Raw genomic sequence first — 21,938 nt, 5'->3', positions numbered from 1 at the left:
TATATATATATATATATATATATATATATATATATATATATATATATATATATATATATATATATATATATATATATATATATATACACACACATACATATATATATATTTTTTATATATATATACACAAACATATCCATATCCATATATGTTTATGTATATATATTTATAGATATGTAAAAATATGGACATGTATGTATATGTTTATGTATATGTATATGTATGTATATATATGTATATATATATATATATATATATATATATATATATATATATATATATATATATATATATGTATGTATGTATGTAGTTGCGGTCCCGGCGTCATGGGGAGGTCACAAGGGATGGATTATCTTGGGTTACTCGTCGGAATCGCAGGCTGTCGCACAAGAATACCTCCGTGACCTGGTGGTTTGCTAAATGACCAGGAACGCTGATAACTGGACCACGTGACCTAAGGTCCTCCATATAAAACCGTTTACCCAAGTGTCACGTGATCTCATTGCTGGAGAACATGCCCTCGATAGGTGCTTGTGTTGACCAGATCATCTAGCAGATCACGTGCAGCCGAGCGGAACTACCAAGTACATATCGACCACGAAGCGAATCTGTGGGGTATGACGTCCCAGCTAACGTTGGGTGTGGGTCATGCTGGACAAATGGAAGAAAAGGCAAAAACGAGCTTGGACCATTTTTAAACAGTGCATTTATTCACAACCAAAGCGAGATATGGACAGCTCGGAAAGCAAGGAATTTGTGGGGTGCGGCAAAAACAAGCAATCTTACAAAAGCAGACACAGAGCAGAGTTATCCCGTATCCCTTCTACTATCTTAATTTATGCAAGGAGTGGTGATATATATATATATATATATATATATATACATATATATATATATATATATATATATATATATATATATATATACATTTATATATACATATATACATTTATATATACATATATACATTTATATATACATATATACATTTATATATACATATATATTTTTATATTTATATATATATATATATATATATATATATATATATATATATATATATATATATATATATATATATATACATATGTACATATATATATATATATATATATATATATATATATATATATATATATATATATATGTGTCTCTTCCTCTCTCTCTCTCTCTCTCTCTCTCTCTCTCTCTCTCTCTCTCTCTCTCTCTCTCTCTCTCTCTCTCTCTCTCTCTCTCTCTCTCTCTCTCTCTCTCTCTCTCTCTCTCTCTCTCTCTCTCTCTCTCTCTCTCTCTCTCTCTCTCTCTCTCTCTCTCTCTCTCTCTCTCTCTCTCTCTCTCTCTCTTTCTCTCTTTCTCTCTTTCTCTCTTTCTCTCTTTCTCTCTTTCTCTCTTTCTCTCTTTCTCTCTTTCTCTCTTTCTCTCTCAGACCTCTCTCTCTCAGACCTCTCTCTCTCAGACCTCTCTCTCTCAGACCTCTCTCTCTCAGACCTCTCTCTCTCAGACCTCTCTCTCTCAGACCTCTCTCTCTCAGACCTCTCTCTCTCTCAGACCTCTCTCTCTCTCTCTCTCTCTCTCTCTCTCTCTCTCTCTCTCTCTCACATGCAATCAAGTAAAATTAGATTGAGCGGATGGAAAGAAAGTAGGTGAGGGTTAAGGGCCTTGTAGTGCCTGGCGCAGTTGGCTGACCAACGCAACCCAGAATGCTTTGGGAGATGCAGGTAGGAGGAATACTGGTTGTGTCTAAGATGTGGGAGTGGGTGGTGTGGTGTAGTGCAACGTGAGGGGTGAGAGGAAAATGTGAATGCAAGTCAGTACATTCGCTCCTTTGGTTCAGCCCGTAAAAGAACAATCGGGCTTTACCCGCGTTAATGCTCTTTTGTACGTTCACAGTTGAGGAAGTAGATGGAAAGAAACATAATAGAAAATTATGCATAAGCAGAAGGTCCTGATCTGATGCGTGTGTAAATATCTGCAAATGTAAATGTCTTTCTCTATTGTGGATTGCTCGAACAGAGTGGACCCACCTCGTGGCATTAGTGTGCGATCCCCCTGCCCGCTTCATTACGGGGACTCGCTATGCGTTTCTTTGGCAGCAGCACCAACAACCCCGAACACGAATCGAGCAGCAACAGAAGCGACAGTGGCAGGGTTACATGGTGGACCTTTGCAGGTGAGCAGGCAGATGAGCGGAGATGACTGAGAAGAGCGGTGGGCGAAGTGAAGAGCAGAGGTCTCAGAGTGAACTGACTCGCTCTGCCCTTTTTATGAGCCTGGGTGAAGGGAGGGGCCGAGGACCGGATAATGTTTCGCTGATGGCCATATCCCACCCTCTGTTGGGCCACAGCAGCCGTAGCAATGCCCCGCCAGGCCTCGGAGCCGGAAACGATCTCAGTTACTCACCAACCTTGGTACGGATCGGAGCTCCGAGTTTTCCATGGGGCCGCGGTCTTCGGACGCGTGCCCTGGTCCCGAATGTGCACCGACCTTTATTCTAACATGGAATTGTAGAGGACTTAATGATATTGTATTGCATCAAGTCTATTTTATTATCATTACTTATTTTGTAGGTCTTTGTTGTTTGTCCAGTCTGTAAGCCCAATTCTTCCAAATTTGTTTGAACATAGAATGTTTTGCATACAAATGCAAAACTAGTATTTGCTTTGTCAATTGGAACAATAAGATTTTGTGTTTGAAGCTGTTTTAAATTAAGACGTGTCTTCAGATTGTTTAAAATTACCTTCGGATTGTTGATTCAAAATCTTTTTTTCAAATCAACGTCTCCTTTTTCAAGTTTCTCTACCTCCTCTAACCATAAAGCCATTTATGTCCTTTATTTGTTGTCATCCTCGTCTATCTTTTATCTTTTTCAGGTTTCAAAAGCACCTGCAGTGTTTTTAATCGAGTCTGCCCAATACATGGATGACGAGTCGACAGACATGCTGCATAGACTTTTGCTGTTTACACAACGGAGCCTCCTCGTCATCTTGGCTATGCCAGTGGACTTGCGGAGCTCATTGTCACGGCGATTGTTTCACATGAGGTCCCTCACAATGAAAGTTACAATGTAAGTCATTTGTACGAGTTGCTTTCCTGAAACATTCTGGGTTTTTTTTTTTTCACATACCAATTAACACCTTTTAATTGAATAAGTGAGAAATAATATACTTTGAAAATTTCACTCTCGGGACACAAACAGACTGAATCATTTTGTCGGAGGTAGGTTATCTTCTTTTTTAAGGGACACCATTATTCCACCTTTCTTGCGTGGTCAGCTGGGGGAACTTTGCCCTGACTTCTTACGAACAGGGTGGCCAGGCCTGACGTTCGACTAGTTAGGGAAGGAATTTGGAACTTGGCTGTGGTGCCGGCGATAGCTTGCCTACTCTTCAGGAAGGACACTATTGGATCTTTACAATGCACCGACGAATGCTGGCAGACGGGAATCCCATTTAATGTCTATCTGAGGGACGGCGCACACCCTGTCCGTGAAACATCTGATGGACAGCATAAATCGCCCTGCACGTGAAACACCGGACTGACAGTTTATGGCTTGGTCGTGAATCAAAACGAGGCGAGACAACTCAGGGGCGAGCATGTGTACCTTGTGGAAGCAATTTTTGTCACAGGAAAGTATAATTCAAATACAAGCTGTTTCATGAATAAAATGCAAGACAATTTTTGTGCACAGAATGAATACCTCAGCCAGCTACATAGTTGCTACATAAAGGGATTTTGGTTTGTCTTGGAATTTGTTTACAGCCCCGAGAGGGGTGTGGGGACGGGGAGAATAGGAGATTCATGGTTTGCCCTGCTGACTAAGATGGTCACCTGATAGATAAAGTTATTTTCAAGGTTGTTTACGACTAAATCAGAGATATGTGTGTATTCTGCTCTTTACTTAGCTTTCCCAGTATATACATTTATTAAATTAAATTATTTGTCAAAGTACTAAACTAAGTAAATGTTGCATTTTCACATGATTATAAATTACATTTTAAAAATTCAGTTTCCACAACCATCCTGTCAACTCACAGAAGTGAGACCATAGAAAATTGAATCGAAAATTATTTGTCGTCAGTTATCATTGGTGGGCATTTTATGTACCTTCGTAACTTTTGGAGCGTGACCCTTTGTTTCATTTTTTTGTGCAGAATTCCCAACACAAGATTGAATGAAGCAGTTGCAAGTCAGAAAGAGTTGCAACTTTGTGAGTTTGTATTTTTTTTGCACATGCATGTGGAAAATTTATGTACAATATACTGATGTAGTGTTTTGGAAATCTTGTGTTCAAATATTGTGCGATGTATTGTGTGTCCGGCACCCGAGTCCCCCAACATAAATCTTTGCCATGTGTGAACCCATTGGGATCCCATTTTCATTTATGCTGAGGTGTTGGAGTATATGAAGGGGTATTCTCACACGAAAAAAATCGGGACCATCGGTTTGGCTGGGGCGTGGGGGCACCCCAAACAAACAAAAGACAAGGTCAAAGGGCGCCCCAAACTATAACTTTTTGAATTACTGTTTCGGAGTGATTTTACTTTACGCGATTCGAAAGATCTCGCTTTTACGAGCATTTTGATACCAGGATCAGCCAAATCGGACCACTACAACCGATGATATGGCCTCTGGAGGATTGTGGGGGCAACCGGGGGCACCCAAATTTGGGGGGCCCCTAAAATGGGCCCCGATGTACCCACAGATCTAAAAGTTGGTATTTTGAGTTTTTTCACCCAAGTGAATAAATGACTAACATATGGGGAGAAAATGAGGTATTAGTGTCAGGAGAGTGTGCACACTTGACATGGAATGCTCCAGCGCAATTGTTGTGTTGGAAGAATGAACGGTGTGTCAGTAACCGTGGCTCATGGAGAACTCTGCCATGTCATCATTCCACAAGATGGAATGGTTCTTGTAAGCGACATCGAAGAGCTGCACTGTTCACACAGAGGCAGACACAAGGATGTTCTTACATGCAAGATATATTTACAAATCCGGTGGCAACAGTATCATTGTCATGAGTCCTGACATTAACTTCAAGTCTTGGGGGCTCCCAGCTCTACTTCCACACTGGGAAAGATGAGAATCTGTGACCTATTCATCTCCAGGCTATTGCGCAACATCTTGGAGTCACTGGTTGCCCTCCACTGCTTCATTAATTGTGACTGTCAGTTCATTTTATAGTGAAGTCAAGACAAAGGCTATCAAACGGATTACAGCCAACCCAACATTGTGTTCACCATTTCAATCTCCAGGGGAATCGTTCACAGTAATTGAAGACATTGTGTCAGATCTGGAAGTCTTTGTTTGCAAACTCTATGGTCAGTAGGAATACTCAAACATGACTGATGCCAGATTTGCAATGTTCTATTTGGTGAAAAGAGGCGAGAATGTATTGTCACCAAATTGAGATGCCTTGCATAAGCAGGTTGAGCGAGCCAATTTCCAAGCCACCATTTACAAGCGTAGCTTCAAACAGTACCCAGATATTCCACCACCTATTGGACAGAGATAAATGCTGGTAAATGATGCAGTTGATGTCCAGGGAATTGACTGCATGCAGATGCAATCAACAAAAAAGCATCCTTGAAATTTCATCCCATGCATGCAAGAACTCTAAGTGCAGAGTAGGGGAGGCAGATGACAAATGCTGCTTCTCTTTAGACATTCAGTGCACAGAACTCTGCTCGCTCATGTCATACATTTGAGAATAAAAATGTATCAACTCCCACTGTTGATGATGATGTGGAGTAGACAGTGAGTCTGAGGACATGTGTGGAGGAGATGATGGGCAAGACTAGTTGAAGAAGAGTCATTTCTCACCTGGTGTGGACAGTAAGCATATGCAGTAGATATACTGCCTTAAAGCTTGTGCCATTACGCATGGTTGTGTTGGCATTAATCAGGTGTGGGCAATCAAAATCTTCATTTAACCCAAAATGATACTCCAAATTTTGGGTGTGTAGTGTGGGCTAACGTGCAACTTCTCAAAGTGGAATATGTTAGAATAATGATAAGGCATATATTAGCTGCACTTGAAACACTATTTCATCATCTGCCAAGGATTGGATCACAAGAATCAATTTCTGAAGGCAATGGCCTATCGTCTGCATATAATGCACATTTTTTTATTCTTTACTTTCTAATTGCTCGCATGGTTTTTCACAGATGAACAGTTCAAGCGGTATTCTGATTCTCACCCCGATATACTGGAAAAGTACGTGGTTGGAACGGTTCCCAAAACGGTGCAAAAAAGTTGGTTGGCCAAGAAAGGTGAGGCTGGAAGACTGGTGGTTAAGCTGCAAGTCAAGGCTTAGGAAACACACGGTGATGACAATGATGGAGTATTTTAGGCTTCTGGTTTGTTCTTGTGAATCACCATCTCGCTGGGTGTTGGTTTGTGGAATAGTTATTTGATCTCGAATTTGTGGGGGGTTTTTTGGTGTTTTCTTGATTTCTTGGCTGATCGGTTGGTTTGTGAGTTGACTGCTTTGATATATTCTGAGCTTTGCAATTTACCTCTCTCATACTCAAGAATGAGGGATAAACGTACATTCCAAGTTCCGAATGATTCACAAGTGGAAATATCCCTTCAATGTATCACCATTCCATTAAAAGGGTGCTCCTCTGTGGTTCTTAACAAATCGGCAGGATTTTTTTTTAATGTGGCAATGAGTATTATCAGCAAATGAAAGCAAATTACTTTTCTTTTTTCTTCCCTCCCCCCCCCCCCTTTTTTTACAGGGACTTAGACTCATGAGTTGACGAACATGCACAAACACACACCCGCATACAGACAAACACAGACGGGTGACCTTTGGGAAGTGATGTAACTTTATGGAACACTCTATAGGTACCGACAACACCATGTTATGACATTGGTTTCATTCGTCATGCATGGGGCAACTCAGGACGAATCCACACACCCCATTGCCCTCTCTCATCTGCCAACCTTCCCTGTTCCCCACTTCTTAGAATGCCAACTCAAGGCATTTTCCTTGCTCTATTTTTTATGCAAATGCAGGCATTCCACATTCAGGTTCTTCCTGACAACCTCAGTGCTCTAATCCCATTCCCATCATCTTGACATCAAGAAAATACTGCATAGTCTGCAATTCCTATAAAAAAATTAACACCTGAATCACCTTGTCAAAGTTGGATTTACCTGCCACCACCTTTGATGTGCAATAATTTGGAGGATTCTTGCTGTCTGCTCAAGCAGATGTAATTGATATCCCTTAAAACTGCAAACATTCGCCGCGTCCAACGAGGCTACATGGTCCTCTTGAGATAATAATATCGTTTTTATCGTCAAGAATTTAATATTGAGGGACTGCAGTCATGAAGAGGTTATGCTGTCCACTTGTTAGCCCATACCCAGTGCAGCAGGTGATGGGGTTTTGCAATCACGTGTGTGTGTGTGTGTGTGTGTGTGTGTGTGTGTGTGTGTGTGTGTGTGTGTGTGTGTGTGTGTGTGTGTGTGTGTGTGTGTGTGTGTGTGTGTGTGTGTGTGTGTGTGTGTGTCAGTTTGTCTGTCCATTCCATAACCTTATCATTTGAGCTTTTGTCATCACATTTTCATAAAATATTATTGTGATAATATGGAGAAGACTAATTTATAAATGTGTCAATATGTCAAAGTGCAAGGTCAGAGAAAGTACAAATAATCCTTATTAGCCCATCTGGCACACAGTATGAGACGGCCGTGTTTTATAATTGCTTCCGTGTTTCTTGAGAGGACGTTTTGCGATTGTTCACCATTCGAGATTTTGTCAACAAATTTCCTGTGGGAGGAGGGGTTTTTTAAACAGATGTCCACTGTCCTATCAGCAGCGTCCTGGATTGATGGAGCTGTCAGGTTGGAGCATCGGCCTTGAATGTTTGAGGTCCACACAGTCAGGGTCAGGGAAGGAGGAGCTGCTGGCAGGGTACAGGAATGTAGAAAGGAGCAAATGGAGAGTGCGAGGGAAGCCAGAAGAAGGAGGGGTGGGGGAAACAGAGAGGGCTGGATGAGGGGGAAGCATGGAGGGGAGATAGTTCTTCAATCGAGGGTTTTGCCACCATCAGTGAACGAGAAGAGAAATTGATGGCAGTGTGCCCACAGCCTCCAAGATTTACATCTGAAGATCCCCAAATTGGATCACACTGAAACCAAATGGGATGCCGGGGGGGGGGGGGGGTAAAAACATTCTCCATTGAAGGCACGACAGATTGTAGAGCTGTAGGTTCGAGTGGGGGAGGGTGTATGAACCTAAGCATTGAGGAATGAACATCTTTCAGAAAATAAACCTGGTGTGAAAGAAGAAGAGGAAACATTGGGATGAAGAAGAAGGTGAAAGCATGGGTTGTTCCTGATGGAGTAGAAATCAGAGTGAGACATTTTTTAAAGGGTTTTTTAAATGTTAAGAGATTTTGAAGGAAGAAACATTTTATTCAGTGTGGGAATGTTGAAAAGGAGAAGGAATCAAGAAAGGACGTACAGAGTACTGCAAATTGAAGTTGTTTTGTTGCTTTTATTTTTTTTAATGGACAGTGTTGAGACTCATGTTAGAGCTAACACGGAACATATAGCAGGGGGAGCAGGAGATGAGAGGGGTGGGAGAGGGAAGCACAAGCCAGTGGGGAACAGAGACATGAAGAGATCAGTGGAAGGGAGAGGGATGGGGTCGGGTTCATGGGGTCAGCAAGAGGGACACTACAGGGACTTTCATGAAGGAAAGCATGGAATTTGAAGGAGGTGGGTTTTGGGGTGCATTAACGGGGAAGGAAGAGATTATGGTTTTGGATGGGGGAAGATAAGAGATGGTGGTGAACAGCGGTTTTGAAGACCTGCAGGAAAAAGTGGGATTGAAGAGAGTGTGGGAGTTTGTTCTCAAGGCAGGAAAAAAGAGGAATGAAAGGGTGAAGGTGAGCAGTGATTCTTGATTTTGTTAGTTTTACCAGAAGGGGGTTGCTGGCATATCTTCAGTGCCCTGTGGAAATATGGGTGTGGGGGGGGGGGGAGAAGATCGCAGACAGAGTGGTGGGGGGAGGCAGGGGGTGACGCTGGAGAGGAGTCTGAAGAAGACAGAAAGATCACGGACTTGCCAGCGGTGAGAGAGTGAGAGACCGAATGACTCAGCCTCATCAGGGGACACACCAATGATCTTAAATGCCTTGGTTTCCACAGCATGAAGCCGAGAAAGATGAGAGGTGGGAGCATCAGCCCAGAAGGAAGCGCAGTACTCCATCAGGCTGCAGACAAAAGCTTTGTCTGTGGTCAGGAGCTCAGGTGTGCCAAGGAAGGATTTGCATGACGTGGGATGCCCAGTCGACGATCGGCTTTGGAGGACAGCTTAGAAATGTGGCTTTCTCAGGAAAGATCATGGCAGATCGTGAGGACAAAAAGCTTGAATGATAGGACTTCATCAAGAGGATTATTGAGAAAGTGGATGGGGCTGGGGGTGGGGGGTTTCCAAATGGTCCCTTTTGGAGAGACATGGTGAGAGTGTGAGATTTGTCAGGATTGAAAGACATGTTCCACGTCTTGGACCAGCTTGTGATTTTATCCGGATCTGCAGTGAGTGAAGAGGCTGCTGCTTGCACATCTGAGACAGATGGTTTCGGCAGAGGGTGAAGTCATCAGCAAAGAGTTTTTGTTTCTGCTGTTTTGGTGAAGAGGTTGGATGTGTGACGAGGATAAATTGATTCGATTTTGGTGAAGATCTGGATTGGATAATTTTTTTTTCGGATGTTTTTTCAGCCATCAGTCAGTCCCCATCAGTAACTATCCCCTGTGGGACTATGTTTTTAAGTGGTGCAGCAGTTTAATTGCATAGCTTCCTTCAGTCACGGCTGCAATTATTATTATTATTTTTTTCATCATGATGTTTGACAAAATGAATAATTATAAAAAAGGAGGCGGGCGGGGGCAATCAACTAGTATTTAAAAAAATTATTATTATTTGGCTTAAGAAGAACCAGAACAAGGTGGAACGTTCGTTTGGTTTAATCAGAACAGAATGTTAAAACCAAGAGCATGAAGTTCCCACATTATTTGCTTTACGAAAACAACCCAACAATATGTGGACTTGCAAAGAGAATCCCATTTAGTGGTTATCAGAAAAAAAATCCTTTTGATTGAGTATCGACAAAAACTTCTGAGCAGCTCGCTGTCTAAAATACCTCTCTCCCTTTTCATTGTCACGTCTACATCGTGGAACCTGTAAGAACTGGCTATGAGACAGTCAGTCAGCTGATGTTGGGCCAGGAAATGTTTGTGCATGCTTGGTCTTGCAAAGCAGGTCACTCCAAGAGATCAGGCCAAAAACGATATATAGCATGATATTTCAAAAATTTGTGGATGGGTTATGACAAAACTTGGTGAACGAGTGGGGTGGGTGACAAGAACAAGCCGATTCGATTTTGGTTAAGGTCTGCATGCGGATCTGGCCTATCAGTGAGATCTTCTGTTGTGAAACTCTTCATCAATCCATAACATATCCACGGTTCTGATGTTATTGGCGAGCAGTATTTCCAATGAATGTTGAGAGGACTTTTTGTATAAAATTGTCATCACATTACATGACAGTGTTAACCAGACTATTGACATGAAACATTTTTTTCGAATTAATTTTTTGTTTTCAAAAATATGACATGATTAATATTACAAACGTGCAATGCCCAAAACATATTTTATTTCAAAATGTAATCATTGATATTTATGAATTCGCTTTTTGATGCTTGTGTTTCCTTTTTGAACACTTCCATTGACTGGTCCATCGTTTCATTGTTCCACAGAAACCCAGTGGAAAGAGCTTCTCAAAAAATTTAAGATTTTCAAAAAGAAGTCCACACGACAGAGTGTGCTTATTTTTGAAGGACATGATGGGAGTACTGAAACCATCATGCAGCATGTTTTCAATACGTTGGAGGACAAAAAGAAGACGAAGAAGTTCTACAAATATCATAGGTATGTTTCAGCAAAAGTGAAGATTGATTGGGGTTGAACTGCCAAAAAAGAACCTTGCAGAGAGTGTGAGAACTCATTAATTTGGAGCTGAAGTTTTATTGCATCATAACTGAAGCCTGGCAGTGCTGCTGACATGATGCAGTGCCCCTATGCATTCAGGCAGGAACTTTTAAGCTGTTCCTGTATTGGCAATAACTTGTCACATCTTCACAAATGACACCATGTGATCTTCAACGTCCACCAACTTATGTTTGCAGACAGGATTACTAATTTTCTATTCACCTGAGGGATGGTACCACCCTGCGTGCAAGGCACCAGGGTGATAGTTTATAATTGGGCCATGATTTGAACTCGACCAACACGGGTCAATGTAAAATGGTTTGACTTATCCACCGTGAAAGATCAAAAGGTGCTGACACTTCGATCTACGTCAGGATCTTGTGATGTTTCACGGTGGATTACTCTCTCCATTTTATTCTTCTCTTTGTTTTTGTTGTTGTTGTTTTTGTTGTTGTTGTTGTTGTTGTTGTTGTTGTTGTTGTTGTACAACTCCAGACAGTTCTCTCAAACAGGCACATGGCACAGAGACAGCTGAATGAACTCCCAGGAGCGACCCAGAGACCCCGCACCCCCCAATTTCAGTATAGTGTATCTCCGCATTCATGAAGTCATGGCCACGACAGATTTAGAGAGAGAAGAGACAGAGACAAAAATAATGTGCTAGTCTGGCGATTGGCACTCTGCCAGTGACCACGCTGTCCTGACCATCTGGGCAGAAGGGAAGAGTGGGGAAGATTTGGCTCCCACCTGAAGTTGGGGGTGGGGGGGGGGTACAGCCACCGTGAAGTGTCATCCCTGATAGTCACTTCTTATATTAGTATTCTCTTGTGCTGCCAAAGTAAGACTGATAGTTTTGTGCTTGAATTGGCAACTACATTTGGAGGTCAGAGGTGAGAGCATGGACTTCTCTTCTGTCATGCCAGCCCCCCCCCCCCACCACCCCACTTCTCCCTCTTTGGTTAACACGTCCAATCATAAACTTGTTTGCTGTGTAGCTATATTCATTGGTGGTGCCTTCACTTCTGAATGCACAAACATTGTTTATTTTCTCTAATGTGGACAAACAAACTGAATGATCTCCATTTTTGTGATTCAGTAATAATCACTTGTATCTGACTTCACTCCAGGTTTCATGCCTCCTGTGTTCGTAATGTTCGGCATCCAGCGTCATGTTTTTGAATTCTATATTTTAATCATGATAAGATAACTTGCAAACTCCATTTATCCATTGTCAACAAGGAATGTTGGGCATCAAGTAATATGTGAAGGAAGCTCCTCAAGCCTTGGAGGTGAAAAAGGCTTTCAAGTGCATTTTGCCAAGTTTTCTATAATGATCTTCCTCTTTAGGATTGTCCCTCTGAAGCTGACCGTCAAAACCGGCAACACATTGAGGAAGATGTACGAGATGCTGCCCAAAATAAATGAAGAAGTTTGTACAAATTCTACAATTGACATTGCCAAAGCTCTTCTTGCCGAGGTGAAAAAAATCAATCATTTAAATAATAAACTGGAATTGACCCTTTCAGAACTTGATAGTCAGATTGGACACACACACACATGCGCACACACACACGCACACACACACACACACACACACACACACACACACACACACACACACACACACACACACACACACACACACACACACACACACACACGCGCGCACAGACGCACACACACACACGCGCACACACAGACACACACACACGCGCACACACACACACACACACACACACACACACAGACGCACACACACACAAAGACACACATACACACAGACGCACACACACACACACACACAGACACACATACACACATACCCACATACACACCATCCTTTTTATAAACTGCACAGTATCACCTATTCCTAAAATAATGTACCGGAGACGTCCCTCTGGATAACTCCGACAGGACGGTGTCTTCGAGAGTGAACTTCTTTTAATCTGCTTCCTGTCGCTCCCTGTTTTAGCGTACCTCTGACTCGCTGTTTTAACCTTTTGATAAGTTCAATGATGTGTATGGTTGGTCTCACAGTCCAAATTATTACCTATTCGCATCTGTCTCTGTTTGCCTGTCTGTGAGCAGAATATCTCATAAAGTTGGAGATGGTTTCGGACTAAGTTTGGTGGACATTTTTGGGTGTGTGTGTTTGACAAGGACAAATTGATTAGATTTCAGTGAAGATCTGGCTCTGAGAATTTTTTTTTTAATGATTCTTCACCATTGAGAGATGGGACCAAAAACGATATGTAGTATGATATTTCAAAAAGTTGTGGGCATTTTACCACAAAACTAGGGGTCTGGGTTTGTGAGGTGATGAGAACAAACCGATTTAATTTTAGTTCAGGTCCAGATCCAGATCCGTCCCAGCAGTGGGATGCAAAATGTAAGCTGTTCAGCCGAGCGGAGGTATGAGCTCAACGAAGTGATGGATCTTTTATGGTATATCTTTTCATGTCGGAAAAGCACCTGCAGTGTTTTTAATAGACTTGGCCCTGGTGGGAGTCTGGTGGGAATCGACGTAGCTTCCCCCACCTAGTGGTCTTCTCACCCGACCCCGCAACAAAATGTATATACAGATATACATATATATATATATATATGTATATGTATGTATATATATATATATATATATATATATATATATACATGTAATATAATATATGTAAAAGCATTCAAAGTCTAACCTTCGATAATAGACACTCATTCTTTTGTTTGGTCATCCACAATGATGCTCTGTGCGGATGCCATTGTTTTTACCATGTAATTCACTTTTTTATTCTTTACTTTCTACTTGCTCTCATGGTTTTTCACAGATGAAGAGTTTTGTAATTCTCACTCCGATGTCCTGGAGAAGTACGTGGTTGAAATGTTTCCCAAAACGGTGCTAAAAAGGTGGCTTCTTTAAGACAGGTGAGGACAGAAGAAGGATCGTTTGGATGCAAGTTTAGGCTTTGGAAACACAGGGTGATGAGAATGATGGAGTCTTCCAGGCAACTGGTTTGTTTTTGTGATTGACCATCTGGCTGCATTGGTTTGTGGAATTGTTATTTGATCTCTATTTTGGTTTTTTAGGTGTTTTGTTGACCTCATGGCTCATTGGTTGGTTTGTGAATTGACTGCCCTGATGTGTTCTGAGCTTTGCAAGTTGCTTCTCACACACCCAAGTATGGAGCGTAATCATGGACATTACAAGTTCCGAATGATTCATAATTGGAAATGCTAGTGCGTGCCAGTAGGTGCGTGCCCATACGTGCAAACAAACAAACAAAAAAAACTTTCAAAACCGCGTGCCAGAAACAACCACACAGGCCGTTCCTTCGCTTTCGCGTTCTCGCGACAACCATACTTACACACACAGAGTGAATTAAAATCCAAATTAAATCAAGTTTACCTCCCTGTCTTTGCTTGCCATGACATTTGCTGCCACGTAACCGGCACGGCCCGTGACATCATTGTCGGCCGGCCGCGCACCGGCCTACGCAGCAACATGTCATGTCATTGGTTGGTAAATAAATGGCCATAACTTGGGAAGCACTTGTCCGATTAATATCAAACCTTGAAAAAGCACATCCAAAGGTCGCCAGCAATCAGTTGGAAAATTTAAATTAGATTGGACCAGTGGTTGTTGAGAAACAGCGGTCACAGACAGACACACTATTTATTCAATTAGCGCCAACATATTTTACCTTTTCGCAATGTCATCGCAAGGAAAAACTCAGAGAAGAGAAGAGAAGAGAAAAAAACGTACGTGCAAAAAAAAAAAAAAATTACTTCCTGGTTCGGAGCTTTCCAGTTCACTCTGATGTTACCGAAATTTATGCATCGTCTAATATGAAAACAATCATAGCTTGGGGCATTGTGTTTATCTATAAATGCGCATAAGTAATTGAGAAATTAATATGGAATAGGCAAAGCCAAGAAGCGAACGTAGAATTCTTCTTTCATTCGCTTCTGACTTTACCTATTACCTCAACATTACCTTAACAACAACAACTATACCGCCGAGAACAGGATCTCATCTGGAAAAAAAAATCCTCAACATTACTTTCACAATGACAACTACACCGCCTAGAACAGGATCTCATGTGAAAAAAAAAATCCTCAACATTACCTTCACAACGACAACTACACCCCCTCGAACAGGATCTCATCTGAAAAAAATTATATTACCTCATCATTATACCTCAACATTACCTTCACAACAACAACTACACCGCCTATAACAGGATCTCATCTAAAAAAATTAATATTACCTCAACATTACCTTCACAACAACAACTACACTGCTTAGAACAGGATCTCATCTGAAAAAAAAATTCCTCAACATAATACCTCAACATTACCTTCACAACGACAACTACACCGCCTAGAACAGGATCTCATGTGAAAAAAAAATCCTCAACATTACCTTCACAATGACAACTACACCGCCTAGAACAGGATCTCATGTGAAAAAAAAATCCTCAACATTACCTTCATAACGACAACTACACCCCCTCGAACAGGATCTCATCTGAAAAAAATTATATTACCTCATCATTATACCTCAACATTACCTTCACAACAACAACTACACCGCCTATAACAGGATCTCATCTAAAAAAAATTAATATTACCTCAACATTACCTTCACAACAACAACTACACTGCTTAGAACAGGATCTCATCTGAAAAAAAAAATTCCTCAACATAATACCTCAACATTACCTTCACAACGACAACTACACCGCCTAGAACAGGATCTCATGTGAAAAAAAAATCCTCAACATTACCTTCATAACGACAACTACACCCCCTCGAACAGGATCTCATCTGAAAAAAATTATATTACCTCATCATTATACCTCAACATTACCTTCACAACAACAACTACACCGCCTATAACAGGATCTCATCTAAAAAAATTAATATTACCTCAACATTACCTTCACAACAACAACTACACTGCTTAGAACAGGATCTCATCTGAAAAAAAAAATTCCTCAACATAATACCTCAACATTAACTTCACAACGACAACTACACCGCCTAGAACAGGATCTCATCTGAAAAAAATTATATTACCTCAACGTTATACCTCAACATTACCTTTACAACGACAACTACACCGCCTAGAACAGGATCTCATCTGAAAAAAATTATATTACCTCAACATTATACCTCAACATTACCTTCACAACAACAACTACACCGCCTAGAACAGGATCTCATCTAAAAAAATTAATATTACCTCAACATTACCTTCACAACAACAACTACACCGCCTAGAACAGGATCTCATCTAAAAAAATTAATATTACCTCAACATTATACCTCAACATTACCTTCACAACAACAACTACACCGCCTAGAACAGGATCTCATCTGAAAAAAAAATCCTCAACATAACCTTCATAACGACAACTACACCCCCTCGAACAGGATCTCATCTGAAAAAAATTATATTACCTCATCATTATACCTCAACATTACCTTCACAACAACAACTACACCGCCTAGAACAGGATCTCATCTAAAAAAATTAATATTACCTCAACATTACCTTCACAACAACAACTACACTGCTTAGAACAGGATCTCATCTGAAAAAAAAAATTCCTCAACATAATACCTCAACATTACCTTCACAACGACAACTACACCGCCTAGAACAGGATCTCATCTGAAAAAAAATTATATTACCTCAACGTTATACCTCAACATTACCTTTACAACGACAACTACACCGCCTAGAACAGGATCTCATCTGAAAAAAATTATATTACCTCAACATTATACCTCAACATTACCTTCACAACGACAACTACACCCCCTCGAACAGGATCTCATCTGAAAAAAATTATATTACCTCAACATTTTCCTCAACATTACCTTCACAACAACAACTACACTGCTTAGAACAGGATCTCATCTGAAAAAAAAAATTCCTCAACATTATACCTCAACATTACCTTCACAACGACAACTACACCGCCTAGAACAGGATCTCATCTGAAAAAAGTTGTATTACCTCAACATTATACCTCAACATTGCCTTTACAACGACAACTACACCCCCTCGAACAGGATCTCATCTGAAAAAAATTGTATTACCTCAACATTATACCTCAACATTACCTTCACAACAACAACTACACTGCTTAGAACAGGATCTCATCTGAAAAAAAAAATCCTCAACATTATACCTCAACATTACCTTCACAGCAACAACTACACTGCTTAGAACAGGATCTCTTCTGAAAAAAAAAATCCTCAACATTATACCTCAACATTGCCTTTACAGTGACAACTACACCGCCGAGAACAGGATCTCATCTAAAAAAAAATAATATTACCTCAACATTATACCTCAACATTACTTCACACCGACAACTACACCGCCTAGAACAGGATCTCATCTAAAAAAAATAATATTACCTCAACATTACCTTCACACCGACAACTACACCGCCTAGAACAGGATCTCATCTAAAAAAATGAAAACTCGAAGTGAACGTCGTCTTCTTCTTTCGTTTGCTTCTGACTTTACCTCTAACTTGTTCACAACTGTATACGCAATTTCCGGTTAATTCGGCCAGGATTCGGGATCAGCGATCAAATAACGTAAATCACGATGAAAAATTATTTTTTGGTGATGCGGGAGATATCTTTATTAAAATCAGTGGAGGAAATATACACCATGTCTGATATTATTTGGGTCCTTCATGCATCCGACGATGCCTTTATCTCCCGGCATGCATCATTCCCATGACAAAAATCGGAAACAAAAAAAAGCCAGAAGCAAAAAAAAAAAACGGAAGCAAAAGTGTCACAGCCAACGACACGGATTCCAAATCGTCCGGGGTATTGTGTTGTTGTTGTTTCCTATTTTCTCATGTGCATGTGTTAAGTATGCAGCTCACTGCGTTCGCTATTAGAATACACCAAGTCATCATTATCCAGAAGTCCGTACGTTGTAACCCGTAATGGTGAACGCGGCTGAGGTTCTCTTCCCCCATCGGCCACGCCCACACAGCAACGTGTCCTGTCATTGGTTGGTAAATAAATGGCCATAAGTTGGGAAGCACTTGTCCGATTAATATCAAACCTTGAAAAGGCACATCCTCAGGTCCCCAGCAATGTAGTTGGCAAGTTTCAATTAGATCGGACCAGTAGTTGTCGAGAAACAGCGGACACACACACACACACACACACACACACACACACACACACACACACACACACACACACACTGCTGGAATTATAGATAGATACCATTGATTCATCATCCATCCATCCAAAAGGTGCTCCCCAACCCGTTATTTACAAATTGCCAGGATTTTTTTTACCTCCATCACCAAACGTGGACAGAGATTTTATTTTCACTCCTGTCTGTCTGTCTGTTTGTTTGTGAGCAAGATATCTCAAAAGGTTATGGACAGATTCAGATGAAACTTGGTGGACAGGCTTGGTGGGTGACATAAACGAATTGATTAGATTTTGGAGAAGATCTGCATCCGGATACTCGGGATTTTTAAAGTGATTCTTCACCATTGAGAGATGTCGGGCCAAAAATGCTATATAACATGATATCTCAAAACGTTACAGACGGATTAGAACGAAATTTGGTGGACGGATTGGGTGTTTAACAAGTAGGAATTGATTTTGTGCAGTGAAGATCCCGATCCGGATACGATAATTTTTTTTTAATTAACTCCGCCACCGAAGGTGAAGAAAGTTATGTTTTCACCCCTCTCTGTCTGTCCGACTGTGTACAGGATATCTCAAAGTTGTGGACAGATCCGGAGTAAATTTTGTCGTCAGGTTTGGTGTGTGACATGGACGAACTGATTAGATTTTGGTTAAGATCCGTGTCCAGATCCAACTACTGGTATATTTTAAGTGAGTCTTCACCATTGAGAGATCGGGCCAAAAACTATCTATGGCACGATATCTCAAAAAGTTGTGGACAGATTCGGACGAAACCTGGTGGACACGTTGGGTGTGTGAAAAGGAAGAATTTATTCAATTTTAGTGAAGATCCAAATCTGCAACTGGATCCCATAATTTTTTTAAATGATTCTTCACCATTGAGAGAGAGCGCGAAACTAATGTATCGCACGATATCTCGAAAACCTATTGGGCCCGATATGTTCTCGTGGATCAGTCATTGTATGGTGGAAGTATGCACTCGACCAATGTTCAGCATTGAGTGATGGGGCCAAAAACGATATAGAGCAGGATATTTCAAAACGACTAATGACCAAAGTCGGCGTTCGGGGAATGCAACCCGTGCAATTGCATCTGGCCCCGAGACAACAAGGGGCCCCAACACGACCGGTCGTGGTTCACAATCTTTCGAAATGGGGCCCCCACGTGTGGGGTCTCACTTTGCCGACGAAATATATCTCCTTGTTCATGGTGATTAACACAGTGTAAAGGGAATGGTCCATATCAAGGAAAGAAAACGCTGTCATGTAATGAATCATTAATAAAATGTTTTTCCCTGATGGTTAACGAGACAGGACCATTTTACAATTAGGCAGTGAGGTCCCTTAAAAACTATCTTTTGGGTCCTCAGGGTCATTTGGCTTTTTTGGTGTTCAGGGTCTTTTGGGTCCTTGGGGTTGTTTGGGTCTTTTGGGTCCTCAGGGGTGGGTGGTGGGGGGGGGGGGGAATTCCTTTGGGTCCTATGGGCCAAAGTTTAAGTGTGTCAGGTTACAATTGTGGGTGATGTCAGGCCAGCTGTCCAACCAATGGGTGAAGATCAGATATACATACATACATAATCACATACACTTGCTCCATTATATAATAGACTAATTTGCAATACTATTAGTATGGAATTATTATTATTACTTTTATCATTTAAAGTGCCTTTTAAAAATGCAACATTAAGGTGGAAGGACGTTCAAACAGCTGTGTGTTTCTTGAGATACAAAATATATATGAAGGTGCTATATATTGCAGTCGAGTGAAAAGCAACATTGGGGAAGCGAGTGCAAAAATAACTCGGAGTCCTCTTACACATAATACAATGAACGTGTCTGAAGCATCACTCGAAATACCGTCTCACACGACTACAGGGAGTGGCACTACACGAAACACATTTTCGAAGATGATTTGCATCGCCCCACGTTTTACGAGGAACTGGTAAGGGGGGCAAATGAAGTCGCAACAACCTTTGCCATATGATCCCCAGTTCCTTGCCAAGTTTGGTTGGTTGAGATTGCACAAATCACCACCAAATACATCAATGTCAGATAGACAGATGCCAAATTACGTATTTTAGCATGATGATATAAGCCTGGTGTTGGCTTAGTGGTTAGGGTGGTGGCTTGGTATCCGAGGGTCCTGAGTTCAAGCCCTGTCGGCCACTGAATGAATATACACCAGGAGGTTGGCTCAGCCTGTCATCCTTCCGAGTTAGTCCGTCCTCAGCACAGAAGGTGACGGGGGTTTGCAATCGCTTCTGTGTGTGTGTCACTGCCTATCTCGGGCTAAGCCGTAACGTTTTTGAGTTTTTGTCATCAAATTTTCAACAAACCTTTATTTATAAGGGAATATGGAGAACACTAAATAATGTTTACTGTTTCATTGTTTTTGTAAGTGTTGTTTTTGTCAAGTTTATTTCTCATACAAAGCAAACGTGGATGGGCTTTGCATTTTGTGATGCTTCTTTATCCCCATGCTTTTTGAAAAAAATGGAAGGGATATTCTTCTTGGCTCCAACTGGCTGACTGTCCATCTGCCACACTATTTCCTCCGAAATGGTTGTTCAGAAATTCACCAAACTTCGTGGTTATGATCACCACATGGCAAGAACATGTGATCACAGTGTCATTTTTGGCCCCGTACCCCCGGGCGGGGTCAAAAGATAAAATAACAAAAAAATTCAATTGCGGGCACATTTTTAAACATTATCGAATGATGCACATCCATGCCTAAAATATGTAACGATCTTTTTTGGATTTGACACCTGGTTCATGCCCCAGGGGTGGGGCTTTGGGTGACATGGGTCAAAACGGAGAAAAAAAATTTTTAACTCAAAATTTGATATTGGGTATTGGGTCATTTCTCATGGAATTTTTTGCCATCTTTCAACATTGCTTTAAGTGGGAAACGTGGGGATTTGTAATGGCGCATCATCGACTTCACTCTCGTAGTCCAGTTGCTTAACTTGTACTACGTCTTATAACAGTGGTCATATAACCAACTCAGTTGGATGCATTAGAATGTCCTGTGGAATTTCCATCAATCCTGTTTTAGTTGCAAGTTTCTTGCTGTTTTTGAGGTTGCCAAGCAAAGTGGAAAATTGCAAAACCCATAAATTGACTCATGTGATGTCTTCCACTAATTAATGCAAAATCTTTCCCCTTCCACAGAGAGATTGGAATTTGTGAGAGGAGGAAGAGTTCCTTATTCGGAGGAAGAGGAGGAGGAGGAGGAGGAGGAGGAGGAGGAGGAGGAGAAGAAGAAGAATCCAGGTATTGAGATAATATGCTCCATCATCTCTCTGATATTAATTGTAACTAGCAGAAACCCCGTCACAGACGGATTCTGTTCATTCAACCACCCTCACCAGCTCACCCACACTCGAGGGACATGGACTGGACAGAGCGTGCTGGCCCCCGCCTACTCATCCCCCGCCCCTGCCCCATTCCCCCCGCCTTCAATTTGCTTACCCTCTTCTTCTTCTTTCGGCTGCTCCCGTGAGGGGTCGCCACAGCGGATCATCCGTATGATCCGCATAGTGATTTGGCACATGTTTTACGCCGGATGCCCTTCCTGACGCAACCCTGGTTGCCTCTTACGACACAGGGATATGGTACACCTATTTTAACCGCGGTATACACCGGTCCAGTATACTGGTACTCATTTCGCCGACCTCGGAAGGATGACAGGCTGAGTCAACCCCCTGGTGTATTCATTCAGTGGCCCA

At 41.4% G+C, this 21,938-nt stretch overlaps 1 protein-coding gene across 4 annotated transcripts in view; it reads left to right on the top strand.

Moving 5' to 3' along the window:
- LOC147034720 (uncharacterized) overlaps positions 1–21,437 on the top strand; it is a 73,855-nt gene extending 52,418 nt beyond the window's left edge. For 2 of the 4 annotated variants that reach the window (XM_085887792.1, XM_085887811.1), the window contains 6 exons: positions 2,871–3,064; positions 4,152–4,207; positions 6,169–6,273; positions 10,780–10,951; positions 12,359–13,927; positions 21,382–21,437. In XM_085887792.1, the coding sequence (XP_085743918.1) occupies positions 2,871–3,064; positions 4,152–4,207; positions 6,169–6,273; positions 10,780–10,951; positions 12,359–12,860 (1,029 nt within the window). In that variant the 3' untranslated portion in view covers positions 12,861–13,927; positions 21,382–21,437. Of the gene's footprint in view, positions 1–2,870; positions 3,065–4,151; positions 4,208–6,168; positions 6,274–10,779; positions 10,952–12,358; positions 16,084–21,381 lie in introns of those variants that run through there. The other 2 variants (XM_085887819.1, XM_085887802.1) reach the window with 2 other exon arrangements.
- The last annotated feature ends 501 nt before the right edge of the window (positions 21,438–21,938 follow it).

This window comes from Eptatretus burgeri, chromosome 1 (genome assembly GCF_056783735.1).
Source record: "Eptatretus burgeri isolate ZD-2024b chromosome 1, Ebu_testis_v1, whole genome shotgun sequence".
NCBI lineage: Eukaryota > Metazoa > Chordata > Myxini > Myxiniformes > Myxinidae > Eptatretus > Eptatretus burgeri.
This window is presented reverse-complemented; position numbering and strand designations above follow the sequence as displayed.